General features: G+C 23.8%; 1 protein-coding gene across 1 annotated transcript in view; it reads left to right on the top strand.

The window, feature by feature from the left end:
• LOC129611870 (zinc finger protein 1) overlaps nucleotides 1–21,993 on the top strand; it is a 104,316-nt gene that overhangs the window by 78,072 nt on the left and 4,251 nt on the right. Inside the window, exon 4 of the mRNA XM_055525275.1 lies at nucleotides 823–873. Coding sequence (XP_055381250.1) covers nucleotides 823–873 — 51 coding nt within the window. The remainder of the gene's footprint in view (nucleotides 1–822; nucleotides 874–21,993) is intronic.

The raw sequence follows: 21,993 nt of genomic DNA, 5'->3' as shown, positions 1-21,993 counted from the left end.
CAAAACGTCCTTTTTATTGAAAAAAAACATTGCAATAAAACAAAAAGCAGAAAAAAATTTCAATTGCAATATATAAAATATTTTTAATTTATACAACAAATGCAGCACTTTTTAAGTTCCAGAAAAAAATTAAAAAAAAATCTCAAAAATATTCGAGAATTTTATTTTACTAAATTTTCCCTTTTACATTTTAAAAGCTAAAATAATTGGGATGCAATATATAGACAATACAAATTACACAAAAGAGTTCTTTGGTATTAATAAAAATATATTTGAAGTGCTCGTCTAAGTCGAAACAAAACAATTGGTGTCCAAAATTTAAACTTACACATTTTTAAAAAAATACACTATAACTTTAATATCATCATCTACATATCAGCAAAATAAGGGATTTCAAAAATTACATAAAAATAACAATTTAATTACCTTTTAATTAATATCTGTGTAGTTTTGCAAATTTTTAAAATTTTTCGAAAAGTACGTCGTTTTTAAAGGCTTTATTGTATATTGATTCCTTCTAATCTATCAGTTAGTACAATAACTGCGATTCTCTCAAAGCTCACATAATATCTTTATATACAATACTCGATAGGTATGTAGGTACTCGTACCATCGCCGTTTTTCCTGTTGAGTTTTTGGGATTCTTTATGAAAACTTCTTATTAAAATTTAAGTTTACTATTTTCAGCACATATTTATTTTGGAAATATCTTGTGATATACATTAATTATAATATGATAATAAAAAATATAAATTAATTTTTTTTAAATACTCTAAGGTTAAATCTAAATTTTAAAATTAGGATTTTTTTTTATCCTTCTAGGATCGATTCATGTTAAATGAGGAACTTTTTCAAATTGGAAATAGACAATATGTAAGAAATGAAAACTTTTTTTTTAATTTAGTTTTATTATTAAAAAGCATCACTTTACACAATGTACAACAATACTAACACATTTCCATGTACAAACTGATATCTGAATTGTAAAAAAATGCAGTAAAATGTGATAAAAACCATATTGAAAAAGGTCTCATTCTTACAATTCGCATATCAGCCAAACTTTTACTAAACTTATAATTTATTTGGAAATTTTATGTTATTTATATGTTAAATTATATTTAGAAGATTAATTGAGAATAAATCTTGTTATACTATCCAAAATATACAAAATATGAGTGAAACGAGAATAGATAAACTTGATCGTATCAACCTTGTAGTAATCGTCCGAATGAATGTTTAAAATGTGTTGCCACACGGACACATAATCTATTTTTTCGAAAGCGGTGTTTTTATTGAAATAATTTATAAATAAATAGATCACATAATGGTGCGGTTCCTGAATATTTATTTATGTCTATAAATCTTGTCACATTTCTGAACGAAAGAACAAAATCAACACAAAGCGCATATAGTAAAACTTGTCGAAGCTGAAAATGCAAGGAACCGAAAATTTTTTTCCAACTCAGACAGTTTTCTGGGATATACAAGTTGAAATATAATTATGTATTTTTGTTTAATGATTAAGTTTAAAATCCTTTTCATTATATTTATATCCAAAATAGAATTCAAATTATTGTCATGCAAAACTAATTTAATTACGATTATGAATGTGTGCCTTTCTTAATTTGACCAAAATGTAATATGCAATAGCCGCCAAAATACAATAATGAAACAAACGATAAATAAAAAAAAAAATATGTACATATACGAGTATATTATGTTAATCGCAATGTGACAGAAACTCAATAATGACATTTGTGACACAAATGTCTTAATTTCCGGCATTGCCATGTTGCAAATAAATAAAAAATTCCAAAATTTACAAATGCTCCCTCCATGTAACGCGTTTGACAAGTTTTTCGGTTTTTTCATATATAAAAAATTCTTTAGGAACAGCAGAATTGGAGTTTTTCTCTCATAGTCAAGTTCTTGTCTTTGACAATGTCAATCTCTGACAAGTTTTATTATATAAATATTCAATTTACTTTTCTAATTTAGCAAATACTATAAAATTTGAGACATTCAAAATATAAAATTTCACATAGAAAATAAGCTGAAATAAAAACAGAAAATTCGCGTGCGAGTCATAAAATCCTTTTACTTATAATTTATATAAAAATTTTCATATATACTAATAGCAACGATATTTTATTTTTTAAATCCGGTTGTTATTAGAAAAATTCAAACGATGAAAAATAATAAAAAAAAAAGGAAAAAAATGTAGTCGTTAAATTAAACGATATGTTCCAATTTTTTTTTTTTTTCCAAAAAAAAAATTTCACTGTCGTAATATTTCTCAATCTGTTCGACATATTATACGCAATTTAGTTAAATCTATAATAAATTTTGTCAGGTAATAAAAACTGAAAATAAAAAACAAAAATTATATACATATGTATACATTAGAATTCACAAACATTTATACATATACATATAAATACCAAGGAATGTATGGTATGTATATGTAAATGTATAGGTGTTTAATTATAACAAGAAAAAAAAATCTTAAGTCTTTTGGTAAAGGTGCAAAATTTTAAATTTTTTCTCTGGTGGCAGACTTTTTATTATATAAACTAGTGGGTAATACATATGTATTACGTATGTATGTACATAAAAATTACGATCATTGAATGAATGAAAATTTTAATAAAAACTTTGAAATTCTAAAATAAAAAATAATTTGTTTCACACTTCTACATTTCGGCACTGCAAAACAAAAACATTATCTGTACCTCAAACAAATAAAAATCATAAATTGAATTTTTTATGTTTGTGTCAAAGTTATGGATCTCCGCTTTTTTTATTAAACAAAAAAAATTTAATAATTTTTTATTTTTTTTAAAAAAAGTTTTAGAACTAAAATAAGGTTGTTAATGAGGTTGATTTGAATTTTTTTCAATTATTTCCTTCAAAAAAAAAAACTGCCCTGGTTTACCAATTATAAAGTCGAAACAAATATTGTCAATTATTGTACATACGTAATTTACAATATGAAAGGTCAATAATATAACAATTTTATTAAATTATACAAGACAGATCAAAATTTCTAAAACTAAAACGACTGAACTATAAACTTTAGGCAAAAAATCGAAAAATTAAGTTACATTGAAGTATAGTCTATTAGAAAAATTATTTTTTATATTATATTTTGCCGAAATTGATATGTTTTTGAAGCGACTTGCACAAAACATTTCTATCTCGCCCATACCCAGCGAATAATGATTATTATTACTTATGAGCTATTATAACTAAAAATTTAATCTGGGAACAAGTAGTTAGGTAAAAATTTAAAAAAATAGAATGACTAAAGTTCTACCAGTTCCCAAATTTTTGCAATACAAAACGAAATATGACATAAATTTTGATAAAACACTGATTCAACAAAAATTTAAGTACAGGAGCGTACGAACAGACCGAATAGACGCCTTTCTATATGCAATTTTACTGAATTTACTTAAGAATAAAAAAATTGTTTTTGTGTCACGATTTGAATATCGAAAAATATACGGTCCCCTCTTAGTTGAAATTGTCTAATTAAAAATATTCCAAATTTTAATTTATAAAGATACTAAATAAAATTTGAACTCTGACGCTATTATAATATTTAGTCACAATAATATTTACATAATATGCAATATTTTAATTATATATATACGTGCATAGGCATATATGTATGAGCAATATTTTTAGACATCTAAATTCTAACAAATTATGTAGATCTTGTTAACTAATTAAAAAGCCATAAAATTTCTTTTTCTATTTTATTTTTCTAAATAAGAAAACAATTATTTAGAAATTTATATTTACATCATACAGATTTCAAACTTTCATACAAATAAAATTTCCATGTTTTGTGTAGAAAAAGAACTTGTATTTTGTGTTTTCTGGTTGTAACCCTTCTAGACACAATTTTTTTGAGCTTTTTTAACAGGTGCTAAAACAAGTCTTTTGCTATTAAACACTAGATAAACTTTATAAATAATGTCAAAAATTTATTATACTTTAATATTTCTTATTTATTATACTTATTGTACTATGTATTTCTCATTTACAATTATTAATTAAAATACGCACTTGTTAGTCAACTATAATATTCGATTAGAATGTATGTATTTCGATCGAGTTATTCTGCAAGAATAAGTATAATAATATAAGAATAATACTGCAAAGAATAAGAAAAGATATCTGTTTATATGTACTGCAGAAATTGCGATGTAATAATATAATACAACATATATATATATGTATGTACACGGTATTCTCAAACTCTTTATACATATTATGCTATGGAACTTCATTTACAATTTGTTTCACTGGTTAAATTTCAAATATCTGTATAAATACTCGTATACTTGTGAAAAGTTTTATACTCACATTATGTTATACGATATGCAAATGTGTGCGTGTAAATAAGTTTTTTTTCTTCTAATCCGATACGTTCATATTATAGATAAATTTGTTTATTGCAGTATAGAATGTATGTATTTTTAATTAAATTACTGCGTATTATTTTGAAAAATATTTTCATAAAACCAAAAACGAAAAAAAACAAAGCAGATTGACAGCTCTAAAATTAAAGGATGACGTAAAATTCTATAAAAACTAATGTTAATTTTAAAGTCTTGAGTTAATACACAATTTCATTTTATATGTACATATGTACATATATGAAAAAAACATATATATTATGTACTCAAGGTAAATATTATTCTAAATATTTTGTTTCATTAAAGAAGAAAATGAAAATTCATTCATACCTACAAAACACTGTTCACATCGAATTTGCACTTCATATATCGATATGTTTACATTTAATGTACAAATTACCTGAAATGAAAACTATCGCAAGTTCATTTTTGAGTAAGACTTTTGTTTTTGTTTTCATTTATAAAACATATAGGCTACATTCGGAGTTCTCATTTAGTAAAACATAGTTCAAAAATTTTTGTGTCTCTTATACTAATAAACTCCAAACCTTACTAACTCTTCACCATTTCCTTTTCCATTTCCGTCAAATGATAATGATTTTGTTGGGGAATTCGACAGCAGCATTTTGTGCGTTTATATGATGATTATTTTGGCTCTTTCGTGCAATATTAATTCACACGATGATTGATGCTTGGTATAAGTTTCAAAAATTGCGACAAAGTGCCCTTACTCGTTTTCCACAATCGTATTGATGCCAAGAAAAACTATGAAACTATTTTTGTAATTTTGTAAGATACTTCACAATAACTTCAAGGAGACGATTATATCTAAATAAAAAACAAACTGAAAATTGCTCTCCTGAAAAATTTTTTAAATGCGACTTAGAATTTGTTCTGACCTAAGACTACATGTAATAAAATGTAATTTTAACGAATGTCCATGGGTAGATGATGTGTTAGTTTAATGATTTGAATGAAACTTAGACTTTTTGTATAGCAAAATATTACTACAATTAAAATAATTTTTTTTGTAAAAAAAATAAAAAACATAGACCATAATTTCAAATGACTCAATTTAGATTCCTGTGTGACTAAATTTACTGATAATTTTTATTAAATATTTTTTTTCGCTTTTTTTTATTTTATACATGCAAATTATATTCATTATCTTTAATAATATATAAATACATACATATAAATTCATAATTACATTCAAATATAAAAAAGAACAATGTGGAATTATAAAAATAACACAAAGCGTAATGCGATTTAATAGTAAGGTACATGTTTAAATTTTTTATGTTTTTATTATTTTTTTCTTATTTCTGTACTAATTTTTATGTATGTTTTTAATTTTGAAAAGCTGATAACAATTTTAGTTAATAGTTCTAATCAAATCGTTCAATGAATTTTATTTAATACAAAAAAAAAATTTTTTTTATATATACAAATTAGTAAATAAGTTCAGTATTATTTAGAAGCACTTCTTTCTTCAATAAGCTATTCATTTGACAAAATATTCGTCGAAAATTTTTTTAAACTTTTGGATTTTATAATTCTTATTTTTATTTTCATATAATAAAAATTAATACACAAGGGTACAATATTTTAGGCAGTTCTAGAAATGATTTATACATAATTATATTCACATATTTAACTGTATGGAAAACGTTATGATTAAACAAATTCATAAAAAACAAAAATTCTAAATATAATCTAAATAGCTATTTTGAAATTTAACTTAAAAATTTAAAACGGCTTATAATTAAGGCGTAAAATTTAAAAGAGTTATTATGGTTCACGAAGCGAATAACAATTCGGTTCTAATTTTTCATTATGGCGAATTCGAGAACAATTACCGAGCGAAGTCGGCCTCACTGTAAAACACAGCTTCCATATAAAGGAGGTAATAGACTTTTTTCGCGAACCAGAATAACCCTATAATTTTAAATAAATTTAAATTGGTAAGAAACATCACCTTTTTATTCAATTTTAAAAAAATATAAATATGTATTCAGGAATAAGCTTAATGGTAAGAGATTTCTGTATAAAAAATTATCAAAAAACACAATCAAAAAGAAACATTCGCAACTCTTCCGTTTTAAGTAAATGAGATAGTGAATTTGTTTAATAAAAAAAAATAGTTTGTTTCTTTTTTTTATATTTTTAATTAATATGCCGTTATTATGGAATTTATTGAAACCTGACCCAATTTTTTTAGAAAAGCGACGCAACGTATATTTCGTTATTTTATTAGTCTAATCTTAATGATGCCATATGAAGAATTTTAAAATAAAAATAAAAATATTTTTTATAAAATTACGTTCATTCCACTTTATATAAAAAAAATGCGACACATAAGAGTGTTAATTAGAGTTTGTTTTTTTACAATTGTTACACCGCCATACTTTTTATTTTTCACATATTATTTTGTTTTATTCTTTGAAAATTTAATCATTTAATAGCAAAACAACTACGCGGTAAAATTATACTTTTTGATAAAAAAAAATAAGAGTATAAAAATTATTGTTTTTTTAATTAAGTGTATTGCATACATACCCTTACATTCTGTCATACATACATACATATTTTTATAAAGTTTGATAATAAATAATCAAAAAGTAATTCATAAAATTCTGCTGTAAATAAGAGCAAATAATTCTCGATAATTAATAAAGTCTTTGGAGTATATTTTTACAACTTGCATCTTAAATCTGCCTTCGTTTTTTAATTCATCGAAAAATTTTATGAGCAAACTTTTGTAGAAATTAGAAAAATTTCATTTTATACTAAGATAAAATCATGATTTCTGTTATAAAATCTAATTTTAAAGTGAATACCGCAACGCTTCAGTTATTTTACAAGAATTTAAAGTAAATTAACTTTAGTCCAAAAGTATAATAGATAAGTTGTCTCTATAACTGCATCAGACTACAATAGAACAGAAATAAGTGCATATACTTGGAGGTTTTAATTTTTTTCACTTACATGTAAACATTGCAACAAAATTCGACCGCTCAAATTTTTCTCAGTAATAATTTGCGAAAAGTAGAAAACTTTCACAGAACAGAAAATTGCGTTTACTACATACTTTTCCGTAGTATAACTGTTTGTAGGTTATGAAAGCCTACTAAGAAAAAGATTGATTACAATTTTGCAGAAAAAGTATCCAAAATATATTTAAAAAAAATATAGTTTGGTCAAACCAATGGTTTCTAAAGTAGCACTTTTCCCTTCAACAAGTGAAAGTATTAGCTATGTTCTACATTATTAAAATTACCTTCATTCATATGCGTTTAAATATTTCAAAGATTGCATAGATCTAGGATGAGCACTGCAAACAAAAAAAATTGAAAAAGGCGTTAACACAATGCTCGAATTTAAAGGTTAATAGCGTGCGTTAAGGAAAATATTTATATTTTTTAATGGCATGGCATTCACTATTAGTCTTCTGCATTTAAGTATAGAAATTTGAAAAAGCTTGTAGTTTCGGAAATATAAAGTCTCTTATATAAGGAAAAGGAAATATATATATATTATAAAGGAAATATAAATACTCTGGTGGTGGATTAAAGAAGTGATAGGTAAAAATTTTCTTTAACGGAAATAAATTTCTAGTAAACATTCTTTTACGAGTAATTTCAGCTTTCTATCTTCAAGGGTGTGGAAATTTTGCAAACATGTCCACGGAAACACGGACAGAGTGAAACTAATAAGCACTTTTTTCAAAATTTTTTTAGAAAAGTGCTAAAAATTGGCACTTAAACGTGTACAAAATCCATATAAAAAACTGTTGGTGTTGAAATTTTTGTGTACTTGTATGAAATTATGCTTATTGCACTTATCTGAGCCAATGTATGAAAACTACTTATATACGAATGGTACATTGGAAGTTAAAAAATTGTTTATTAATTTAATCTACTGTATATGTGATTGAGAGAGAGCACACTTATTCCCATATAACACTTAAGTAAATGGCTTTGTATATTTGTATCGTAAACAATTGGGATTGAAAAACTACTTCGAACGACTCGTGGTTTAGAGAGTACTTTAGAATGCTTTTTGGAAGAAGTTTGAAATGTTGAAATCTAAGTATTCTATGCGTTAACATAATACACTGAAATTGAAAACTAAATATTCAGAAATATGTAAGCCAAATATTCTTTCAGAGTATTTCAATTCAGAAAATACATAATGTTTTATGTGTGTATACATAAAATTAATTTTGCTAAATTCAACCAAGCGCCAATTAAAATTTTATTATGCTTTGTACATACTAACATATCTATAGATATATATATGTATATATAAGATATAAAATTTTTAAGCATATATTCGAATACATAATGTACGTAAGTACATATTTATACTATAAACAAGAATTAATGTTATACTCAACCAAACCCACAAAATATTTACAATATATTTCCTTAATTTTATATTAGAATGAATTTTTTTTAAACAAAAATTTTATTATTTAAAATTTAAAATTTTTATTATGGTAAACAAAAATATTCATCTACACTTTGTATACATACATACATACATACATATATACTTTTTTTTTCAAACGAAAAGTTCATTAAAATTCATTTTGTACTGATGAAATTTTTTGAAAGCGATCAGGTGTTCATCAGTTGCTAATTAAAAATTTCTTTAAAAAATTTTTATATACGTTTGATGTACAAATAAACAATATAAAATCGGAATTTATAAATGAAATTAAAAGAAATTCACTTTATTAATATAGACTTTTAAATATAGTCAAGTGAGTTTATCGTTCTATAAAATATTTTATTTACTTTTTGTATTTAATATAAATTTGAAAATATAGATTGCTAATTATTATTTAAGCGAAAACTTCAAGATACAAGTGCAATTAGGAATGCACTCGAAGTAGGTACTTACGGATTATGTCTTCAATACGTTGAGAAGCCATTTTACAATTCCAAATATTTTAAAGTCTAAATAATTTTAAGTGAGATCAGAAATGTTATGGAACTTTTAATACAAATGAAAAACACAAATAAAAAATTCAACTTTTCATCGTTTTAATCAGAATTCGTATTATCAAACATGTTATGGAATATAAATTAGGTGCAATACGTTTATTGCGTAAACGCCGGTCTGTTTCAATCAAACAAAATCAATGAAAAAAGTATTCGATATCTAAACCCAACCTTAATATTATACACAGTTCAAAATGCTTACAAAACGTTGACATCGAACATTACGAGTATCAAACAAAAAATTTGGAGATGCTGTATACGAGACTCCTTCTGCATTTTACTTATTTTTTAATTTTTTATTATGATCCCAATTTTATTTCAATTTTTACTCAAAATTAATCCTTCAAATTAACTCTGCATGCCCACATGTTATTTCTTTTCCTTAAGTTTTAAAATTGTGCTGTATAACACGAACGTTTTCCGCCTATTTTATCATAAACACAACATAAGTATCTTCATACATCTGTTTAAAATTTTTTGATAAAACTGTCTTATTATTTTTTTATTATTTTATATTCAAACTCGTCATCTTTGAAGAGTTATTCCGTGTTACATTTTAAAATAATAAAGAAAAGTTGCATTTATTGTATGTATACAAAGCCAAGAGAATCAAAGGGTTAATGGTAACAAACCGCGTGCACAATATAATAGAGATTTTCTGTAAGATCTATTTTGATTAAAAAATAGAATTTGATTTCAAGGTAGCATAAATCTTATTTTGATTTAAAGGAAAAAAAACTTTTTTTCTCCAATTTAATTTTATGTAACATTATTAAATAGCAGCACTAAATTTTCAGGTAATAAAAAATGTCAAAAATAAAACAAAATAATGTGGACAACTTGAAGAATATTAAAAAATTTATTAAAAAAGAAAATTATTACAAATTAATATTTAGAGAAGATTTTAACATTTAAAACTTTTAATGGTTCTCCAAGGCTAGTATTCAGCTGCTATTATGTGTTTCGTAAAGAACAATGATTTCTTACCTTAAATTTTCGCTTTCGAATTATATTTGGATTTATAATTGCCACTTACACAAATTTTCCAACAACTTTCAAATTTGTAAATTAAGTTTTTAACAAAAGAGATTTTCAAGTTTAACTTCAGATTTAAGTAGTTATAAATTATTATAATAATATTAATTTTCCTGTTGAAAATCAATTTCCCTTTTCTTTTTATTTATTTACAACCTTATTTTATAACCATGCTCCTAAAATTATAAACACCTTAATATTAATCCCAACTTCTTTATTTTAATTCAACAGGTTTAAAGTTCGAGTTATTAACTGCCTTAAAAAATTACTCAGACCCGTTTTGATTTGAAAATTTTTTAAAGCCCTCCCTGAAACATAGAGGCGTTTATAAAAAAACAAATTTTATGTACATTTTTTTTTTGTTTTTTTAATTTTTAGTCTTTTAATGAACCAATCTGAGAATACTAAATGTCATGAATAAAATATATTTCTTTTATAAAATATCAAGAGACTTTAATATTCTTATTTTTGTTTCCTATTATTATTTTGATTATAATTTATGTCACAGGTGAAGTCGTAAAAGCAATATTTTTAGATTTAACACATAACAATCTTATTAATAATACCATCAAATACAACATAAGTACATACATATGTATGTATATGTATTATTATTCTTAATGTACGTATGTATATGTGTTATTAACAGAATATCCAAACGTAATACTTTAAATTTGAAAATGATTTTTTTTTTTTGATTTTGACAATATTTTTCAAGGTCAATAAATTACAAAATTTTTTGTGAAATTTTAATTACCGTGAGTATTGAAAATTTTACGAAGAAGCCAAAAATAATCATTAACATTAGGTTTCACATTTCTTGTACTACTGAAAAACTCAAAATCAAAGCTGTTTGAAAACATAAATGACCAACAACTTGTTTTTGAATTTGGTTAAAAGAATTGAGCGTAACTTTCCTACTTTTTTAGTTCAAAATGTACTAAAGATGCGATGGCAACACCTATGAATGAAATTAATAAGTGAGTACGTTAACTTTGTTAAAGAAAACTAAAATAATATGTAGGTTAACAAGGCTCAACCAGCTCCAGAAAACCCGTACAGTACTGCTTTGGACTAATTTTACAAAATTAATTCTTTAGTGGAGAAACGGGTTTTTAATGTTCGGTATTATAAAAAAACAAATAAATTTAAATTTTGAAGCGAAATTTTCGCTTGAACCATTGAAATAACAATTTTGATTTTGATATTTATTGTAACTAATATACAAAAATTATTTTATGCAATATAGAACTACTGAAGAGTTGGAAAAAGGAAAAAAAAACCTTAACGAAATGGTAATGGTGTTTTCGATTGTGATTTTACATGCAATGAGATTAAACATGCATTAGTTTTTGCTTTAAGAGAAATTTGGAAAAGCTTGCGTTTCGCAAATATATAAAACCCCAGGAATTGAAATTTTACTAATTTTAAGAGAAGATAATTTAGAAAAGGAGTAGAGTGCAAAAATGTTTTCTTCTAAGAAAATAAATTATTTACTAATGCCTAAATGCTGAGGCTTTATGTCTAAACAACTGACAGTTAATTTCAACGGGCCCTTTGTTATTTCAATGTTCAACTATACTGTTTCGTGGTCGCCATTTTTGAGTTCTATATAAAAAAAAATAAAAAAATATCGTATCTAAGGTAAAAAGTTTCTTCAAAAAAATAAGTTTCAGTAATTCCATTTTTACATAAAATTTCAAAGGGTTTATAAACAAACATACGAACGAATAGACGGATAAAGTGAAACAAATAAGCATTTTTTTTTTCATTTTTGTTGAAAAAGTGTTAAAAATTATAGAAAAAACTGCGGGAATTCCAAAATAAAAGATTTTATTTAATGCTGTGAAATTTTTAGATCAACATTTTTTAAATTTTATTCAATCATACTAAAATGTATATGTACATACATATGTGTATACATATATATTTGGTATTTTGTATGTTTGTATAATTAACTTTAATAATCATGTTATTCTCCATAAGATCAAAAAGAAAATATTATTGAAATAGGTGTAATAAAATGTTAATTAAATTTCGAAAAAAAATATTAGTATTTAGTTAAAATTTATTTTGTTATTTCACGATCCGAACGTAGACAGACATAAAGTAAAAGTTTAGATCTCTCAATAAATATTGTTTTAATTTTACAAAATATCAAAAGAAATTCATATATTAATGTACATAGATGATATGATGATGGTTTATTTGATTTGACCAAATTTTCTTAAAGTTTATTTAATTTTAATTTCGTTATTTATTTTACGAATAAAGTAGAAATTTAAAGGATGGAAAATGTAAATCGTAGTACTCCAACGAAATTTTTGTGTAATTCTTTACGTCTTTAATGAGACTTTTATCTCAAGAAATCACAATAATGATTTATATAATACAAGATATCTAATAAGAAAATTGAAAATAATGCATTCAAAGACTATCGAATGTAATATTCATTTACCAAACTTTGCAATACTAAAAATGAGGAAAAAACTTTAGAATTTGAGCTTTAGAATTCTGTTTTACTTTAAAACTCTGAAAACTTTAGAATTCTCTTACAGATTTGTACTGTAAATAATAATAACGTTGTGTTATTTACAATTTTTTTATTATTCCAACAAGTGATTATCGAACTTTCGCAAATTAAGCACAGGTTATTATTATCGAACTTGCGAATACTGAATACAATTTTTGTAAATGAAGTAAATTTGAGAAACAAAATAAAAAATATATCGATACAAAAATAACCTGTAAGGCACCATAAAAATATTGCAAAAATTGATGCGAAGAAAAACATTATCTGAGCTAAAATATTCCCTTCATCTGTCAAAACGGACACTTGATTTTGTTTTGCGACCTAGACTTGCCATTGAAAAAAAATATCACATAATATTTTATAATTTTTGTTATTTTAGTTTACCTCCATAATAAATATATTTTTTCCAATAAAGTACATACATACTTACATTTGTATGTTATAGACGTTTAATATCTATTATACTGACATAAAATCCAAATACGAACTAAATTATTTATTTTAAAAAATGACGCTACCGTGTGGCTATTAACAGTTATAAAAATATCTGATGTCAATTCCGAACATTTCTAAGTCTTAACTTCTAAATATGTTCATAAAGTTTACATATACTTTAATAGTTTACTCTCAATATTTTTGCTTCAACTATAAAATTAACAAATTTAAAAAAAAGATACTTAAATGCGTAGAAAATAATTAATAATATGTCAAAATAAAAAAAAAAATGTTTCGTTAAAATAATTTTAAAAAAAATACACACACTTTAATAATTAATTATTAATAAAATATAATTGTTATCTTGTTGTGGAAAAAAAGGTACATGGCCTTATTTTTCTGATATTTCACAGCGTTTTTCTGAGCGTTTTCAATAAATACATAGCTAATAAATTTATTAAGAACAAAAGTAATAAACACTAAAGAAAAAACAACAAAAAAGCCGTGATTATGATGAAATATTACGTTTTTTCAAAAAGTGATTTTTTTTCTTCAGTTTTCACAACTGATAACCCTTTTGATCGTTTTGAATTAAAAAAAATTTTAAATTGCTAAAGCTTAACATCAGCATCATAACATTTAAAAAAAAATTCTATAAAATTTTTTACTCTTTATTTAAATTAATGTATTAAATACCTACATACTATATACGTATGTGTCTATTTTTGTTTTCATTTTTGAGGTCTATCAACTTAAATCAATGTTTATCGCAATGTTTATATTAATTTACAACTATACGAAAGCATTAGTACACACAGTCATGAATAAGTTATTTTAAAATTCAGATTTAACATAAATGTATATGTATGAGTATGGTATATATATGTAAGTATATATGTATAATAATCTTAAATAAATGTTCATAAATACATATATAGTATTCAATCTTAAATACATACATATACTAGCTAAAATAAATGAAGAACAAACGTACTTAAATAGATTTTAATTGAAATAACAATCAAAACTGATTTGATAACAAACTAAGCACCGAACCCAAAAAAAAAAGTTAATATTTTGTGTATATGTACATGCATATATACACAAAACAGACACCGAACGCGGAAGTGAATATGTAACAACGTTGACGTTATTGTATTTGCATGTGTGTGAAAACGAAAATTAGGAATATAATCTAGCCGTTTTGTGTTTAAAGTAATCGGAATTAAATTTATGAATTATCAGAAGTGTAAATATGCTCAATAATAATTGTAAGTTTATAATTATTAAAAGGTATCACATACGTTTTCTCAAATAATTTTGTAAATGGTTATTACAACAGTCACTCAAAGAGTTATAAAATCCCGATTTTAAAAAATATTTTGGACAAGCAAATCAATAACACAAAACCTTTTAACTATACTTATGTGTACAAGATTTTGCATTTTTCCATTTTTGGAAAAATTTTTTGATATTTATTATTCAAAAATTTCAAAATTATTCAAAAATTTTTAATAATTATTATTGTTTAATTAAAAAAAAAATTAAATTTTATAAAGAAAAATCTTGCAAATTTATTTTTTATCCTTTTGATTGTTAATCCCTTAGCTTCTAATTATAAGTTCAAAACTTGTAGTAACTCAAATTTAATATTGTAACAAAGACAAAGAATTTTGTGTACCTTCACATACCAAAAAATTATTATAAATACTTTTTTAATTGAGAATTTTGTACTTTAATTTTGTTTAACTTAATTTGTTATTGAATTGAGAACTAAATTCTTCTTTATTCTGGATTCTTTCTCATTGAAATGCTTAAGTAACTTTTGACAAATGAGACAATATGCAATAAAAATTAATAACGTTTCTTTTTCAAAAATATATAAAAACCACTTAAAATGACTCATAAAATCTCATAAACCATAATCATAAACAATTTCTTATTACATTTTTTTCCATTGTCGCGTCTTTTATGCCCTCAAGGTGTACATGCACACACAATATAAACAAATGCATATATATAAATACATATATATATAAGTAGGAACAAAATTTTTTATTCTTTTAATATAATTTAAAACAGAAAAAAGCAACCAAGACAAAATTGAACAACAAAAAATGAAATTGTACACAAAAATAAATCTTTTATCGGAAAATTAATTTTCTTTTTAAGGAGATCCTCTTTTAAAAGCGCTCAAAAATTTCTTATTTTTTTTTTCTATTTTATTTTCTTTTCAAATGAAAAATGATTTTACAATATAAAAATTTGTTTATTCTTAAAAATATTAATGGATAAAGAAAGTATATAGGGAAATTATATTCGAACTGGCGGGATATAAAAAAAAATCAAAAAAAAGTACTAAAAATCCGTTAAGGTAAAAAAAGCATTTGTTTTAAAAAGGAAATTGTTTTCATAGGTGGAAAATGTTTTCTCAATATTTTTATTAGCCTTTCAAGTCATTCATTCATACCATTTTGTTTTTTGTCTATACATAAAATATTGTTAACAAAAGCAAAACGGATGATAATGATGATGATGATGATGAGTTTTTCTATTATAAACAAAATACGAAAATTCAATAAAAATGAAAAATGATATTTTTATTGGATTTTATGTTAGAATTTTTGATTACTTTTTTTTTTATTTTTCAATATTTATTTTACATCATACATGAATACATTATTAAAGTGCATTTCGAATATTGAGAGTTTCCTTTAAATATTATGTGATCTCTCTATACATACATATACAATTATACACCTACAGAATAAACAATGTAAAATTCTTAAAAGCAAAACATTTTTATTCGAAAAAAACGCATTGGTTAGAACAAGCACCACGAAAGGCTTTAAGAGTTCAATACCAAACATACTTCATTGCAATATTACAATCTCAAAATTTCTAAAGATTTTCATAGTATCTGATAACAATGAAAATTACATTTTAAGATATACATACATACATATGTAAAAAAAAAGTTCCGATCATTATATATTGTCTTTACAAAATAGCGGGAATGCGCCTTATGTATGCTAATGTACATGTCGCTCATACTTAATTTAATATGTATAGTAATGCACATGTAAAATATTATTTAATAAAAAGTATTTCGTTGTTCGTACATATTGTATATGTGATGTTAAGAGGACTTTTCGAATGTCTGAGGGTTACGAGTTATATTATATTCGCCTTGTTAACAATAATTCTGGTCTTTATCTTTTCTAAACAACAAAAATACACTCATATAATTGTGCAAGTCATACTTAATTACTTAATCGTAAGTTCCTTACTGTGAAAGGACAAATTTTTTTCAATCATTATTCTATTAATTATTAAAGTTTGACTAAAATTAAATAACCAACACATGTAGATCGAACCTGAAATCACTTAAAAAAATTTCAGTCGAATCCAAAAGTCTTATAAATAAATGAATTCGGAATAAAAATTGCAGTATAACCACTCTTTTCCTTATCATCCACAAGTATAAATAGTTAAATTACCTATTGTACACACATATGCACATGTACTTAATAGTAAAAACAACTGAAGTATTGGCAATATCATCACAATGATCACAAAATTTAAACTGTACTTTAAGTATGCATGATATATACTTATTAGCATAAATAAAGAGAAATACTGAAACTAATTTGGTAACAAACTGTAATTTTAGTATTCTCCAACATTCACCTTTTAACCCGAATCAAATTATTTTTAATTAACTTAAAAGAGAATTTAATGAAAATCTTGTTTTATATACATACATACATACATATATATTTACCTGGAATCATTATATGCAATACATTCACAAATCAGCACTTTACACTTAATCTAATTTAAACTAGTATGTATACCTGATTTCATTTTGTCTCTTTTTGTTTTCTCATAAGAGCGCCAATTATTCGCCATGAGGTGAATCAAGCAAATAAAAATTTATTTGTTTTAAAATTAAGTTTCAGTTTTCTCACCTCATTTTTCATTTGACTTTAAAAACAACCACAGTAAATTAATCAACTAAAAGTTAAAATATTGTGCCATAAAATTAAAAAGCGAAAAAAAAAAATATTTCTAATTTTATAAAACAAAAAAAACAGGTGTGTTTATGTTATTTTTAATTTCTCAAAAAAATATTTATAAAATAAAACTTTAAATAATATGTAAATTAAATTTTCAAGAAGGAAAATATTTTTGAATTCAAATATCATTGAGTTCCAAAACTTACGAACATAGTAAAACTTATGTTACTCATTTTATATTGGTCTCAACCGAATAGACCTGACTCAATGCCTACTTTTTTCTAAAAATATTCAAAAAAATTACCAATGAGGAATAATGCATACCTGCATACAGAAGTACACACATATGTATGTATGTAATTGTAGCAATGGATATGAATTATGAATCGAAAACACATGCTGAAATGCTGAATTGAAAAAACACCTTTGTTCAGAAGCTGTAAACTAAAGTGACACTATCATAAAAGGAGAATTTAATGACTCTCATATTCTCATATTTGTCTCTTATTTAAGATTTGATTTTTGACTTTTTCTTGAAAATTAAATATTGATTTAAAAATATTTTTAATTAAAAAAAAATTATTTTTAAACACAAAATCTCAATCAATATTGCCGTTACAACAATCAACAATAATTAAACCCGAGTGATTTTTTTAATTGTTATGAATAAAATTTCCGTTAATCAGGTAAGAATTTTTTTTTTGTTTTTGTAATGTATACATATGTATGTATATACCTACATATCTGTATAAATGAAATGAGCTATCATTTAAGACATTATGCACTTTATATAAGTGCAATCAACATATGTACATACATACTTAGATAAAAAAACCTCAGAATAATTGAAGTTATTTTGCCTTATGAGTGCGGTATAACTACTTCCAAATTAGTACATAATATGTGCATACTTATGTACGCATAAGTATGCACCCTAGAATTTAAATTTTTGCTGGCTGTTTCAAATCTTTGATTTTGCATGCCAATGTTGATGCTCTACGCATTTTATAATGATAAAAGATTATATTCTCATAAGTGTCATATGAAAACTCATATCAATTCTAATATTTTTGACTCAATATTCACTATTCACGAATTTTCAACTTATTTTTCCTTAATTTTATATATCTACATACGTTACTTACATGCATAAATATTGTTAATTCTTCGCGTAAGGTAAATTAACCTCGTCAATAGCTCACAGTTATATAATTGTCAATAATTTTACTAATTACGTATTGCATTAAGACAAACGAATCTAGTAATTTTTTGCCAAAGTGTCTAAGAAACAAATAAATAGCCTTGTTAGCCGCATCAAAGATCAAAACCCGTACAATGTTTTAATGTTAGAGATTATGCGGTTTTTAATTAAATCAGATAACGCATTCGCATTCTTATATATAAATACTTAGTACATATTATTCTATTTATTTAAACCTTGAAAATATGAACTATGGAAAACCACCTTTGTGAGACAAACGCAAAATTGAAAATTTATATACATATGTACATATGTATGTACATATTATGTATGTATGTATTATGGAGTAGGTACAAAATATTTCAATGTTTATGGATTCGCCCACCATATTGTAATGATCATTTTCCAATATTTACAAAATTTTTTCAAAACAAAAAAAAAATACCTTTATGTGTCAAAGGCACCAAAACATTTTTAAGCAGCTGGAGTAAAATTCTATAAAAACAATATTGTATATACATATATAAAATCACATTCCCATACGTAGGTACCTATACGTTTCCTAAAATATAATAACATGTATGTACATATATGAGTACATATGTACAGTGTATTTCTCTTAATTCTCTTTTTTTTTGTTTGTTTGATGTTTTGTACGTGCCTCAAGTTGTCACAATAAACTTGAATTTCTACTTAACCAAATTTTAGCTAGAAAGAAAGAAAAAAAGAAGGTGTAGTAAAATTATTAATTTTTCATGTTTTCATTCAAAAAGCAAAAATAACATTTTCATTCCTTCTCAAAGCGCATATTAATTTTCTACAATAAAAAAAAATGTCTAATAACTTAATTGTTTGCCCCTGTTTAAAATAAATTTACAAATTTTTTAAGAAATTGGTGTGAATAATTTTTTCATTTACGATGAAAATATGTTTGTATGTATGTATGTATGCACAAATGGACGTACGTACCAACTCATATATGAACTACAAAAAAAAGGAAAGAAGAGAAAGGTTAGATCACCTATGCTATATGAAAATTAAAAATAAAAATTAAAAAGAATTTTTTTTTATTTATTACTTTGACGCCACCTTGCCATCACTGAAAAAAAATTTCATGTAGTTGAAAAGCTTTTAAATGAATAACCCACTAATTTGTCGTTAAATTGGCAATCTGAATTTTCAATTAACTTTCTTTAAAAAATTAAAAAAATTAAAAAAATTAAAAAAGTAATCATAAAAAGAACAAAAATTCAAAATTCTATACAAATATACATTTGTAAGTGTTATGTCTATGTATGCATATGTGTACATCTGTTTGTTTATATAGCCAAAAAAAAAAAAAAAATTATTAAAAATTTTCTTCTAAAGAGACAATATTAATTCTTGTTGTGAGAATATTTGACATTCAAGATGTCACAGAAAATTTTCAATAATTTTTCACTTTAATAAATTGAATTGTTGAATATTAAAAAAAAATTATCTTAAATTTTAATTAAAGACGCGTCTATTTTAATCGCATGGATAAACCTTCAAAATTGTAGCTATTAATATAGTAAAAAAAAATCATGCTATTAAGTCTAAAATAAACTGATTAAATAAATGAAATGCGAATATTTTAAGGTATAATTAATATTCTACATAAGTACATTACGTATGTATGTACATATTTAAAATCTTATTGCAAGTTTAACGACAACGATTCTTATATGTGTAAGTATTTATTTGTCTGTACTTACCTATGAGTCTTGTAGTTACACACATGTATAACATATTATGTTATATTTGTACATGCATATAACCTTAAAAATAAAAAATTTAATTTTAAAATAGCAATTAAGTACACTGTAAATATTTATTTTTCAAGCAATTAGACCTCTGAAATCTTCCTTCTTATAAAAACTTAGAAAGTATAAAAAATGTTTACTACAAGTTCTCCTAAACCACAATTTTGAAAACTAGGTATTAAGGTTCTCACATCTTATATAATTTTCCATTGAGTAAAAAAATTTTCCATAATAAACTTTGTTTTTCTCAGATTTAATTAATTGCTGGGCATTAATGGAAATCAAAATTTCGTATTTAAAAACGAACAAAAAATATAATCAATAAAAATATTTATGAATAATTCGATTTTGTAATGATAAAGTCAGCAAAATAAAATCCTCAAAGTTTTCGTTTTTATTTTCCTAATCATAAAAAATAAAAAACACCATCAATTTTTCTGCATTTTATTATTTATTTTGTTGCTTTGTTTACATTCATCCACGTAGTAAATATATTAAAATACTTGTACAAAAATGTATGTTGTCTAAATACATAACACTCAATGTATTTATGTACAATTAACTAATAAAAAAAAACATCTAAATTAACCATTTTTAATTTTATTTAACTGTAAATTTACCCATTATTCCTGTTATTAATTCATAATTTATTTGTATTCTTTTATACATTATAGATTTTTTATATGCATATTATAAGTGTAAACACTACAAATGTATGTTCATATGTATATGATTTTTATGTTATATTTTATTTGATATTTATTAAAGTTCGAGGATGTATTAATCAAAATACATACATATATATGTATGTACATTGATGTTTAAGTTATGGGAGAAAATATTATTTTTATATTTTATCACTTTCATAACTTAGAAAATGAATAATAATACTATTTGAAATTTATTAATGGGACATAATGGAAATGATGACACTAATGTCCAGTGACAAAACAAAAACTCTATTTAAAACATTCGAAATTATGAAAAGATGTGCAGCAAAGTAAGGATAACCTAAAATAATTATAATTTCAATATTTTAATAGTGCGTTTGTACATATGTTTGTATGTCTGCATCCAGTGCCGAATTTATTTATCGGCTGTAAAATCAAGCTACGGTTTAAACACTTTTTAGTGCAAGAAAATATAATAAATAATACAATAAGAAGAATTAAGAGGATTTATTAAGTGTTAAAAAATTTAAAAAATTTGAGATTAAAATAAATCCATTTTATTAAGAGAAAAAGTTAACATTCGATTGTTTAAGTTATTTCATTTAAGAAAATAATAACAACTACTTTCAAAAATTCAAGAAGTACTAACTATTTACGTCTTGCAATATAATTTTCTCTGTCATTTAATACATTTAATTTCATTCTGCTCCACATTACATTCTTTACGCCAGATATCTCTCTTACTAAGTCTATTTTGTAAAACAAGTAATCATAGGCCTTACTATGTTCAGAAATTATCGATCAACCTTTCCATTTCTGCAAATTGTTTCACGAGTGTTGAATTACATAGTTAGACCGCAGAGGTACATAAATGAACTA

Source organism: Condylostylus longicornis, unplaced genomic scaffold, assembly GCF_029603195.1.
Source record: "Condylostylus longicornis isolate FDR11 unplaced genomic scaffold, ASM2960319v2 ptg000055l, whole genome shotgun sequence".
Lineage (NCBI taxonomy): Eukaryota > Metazoa > Arthropoda > Insecta > Diptera > Dolichopodidae > Condylostylus > Condylostylus longicornis.
This window is presented reverse-complemented; position numbering and strand designations above follow the sequence as displayed.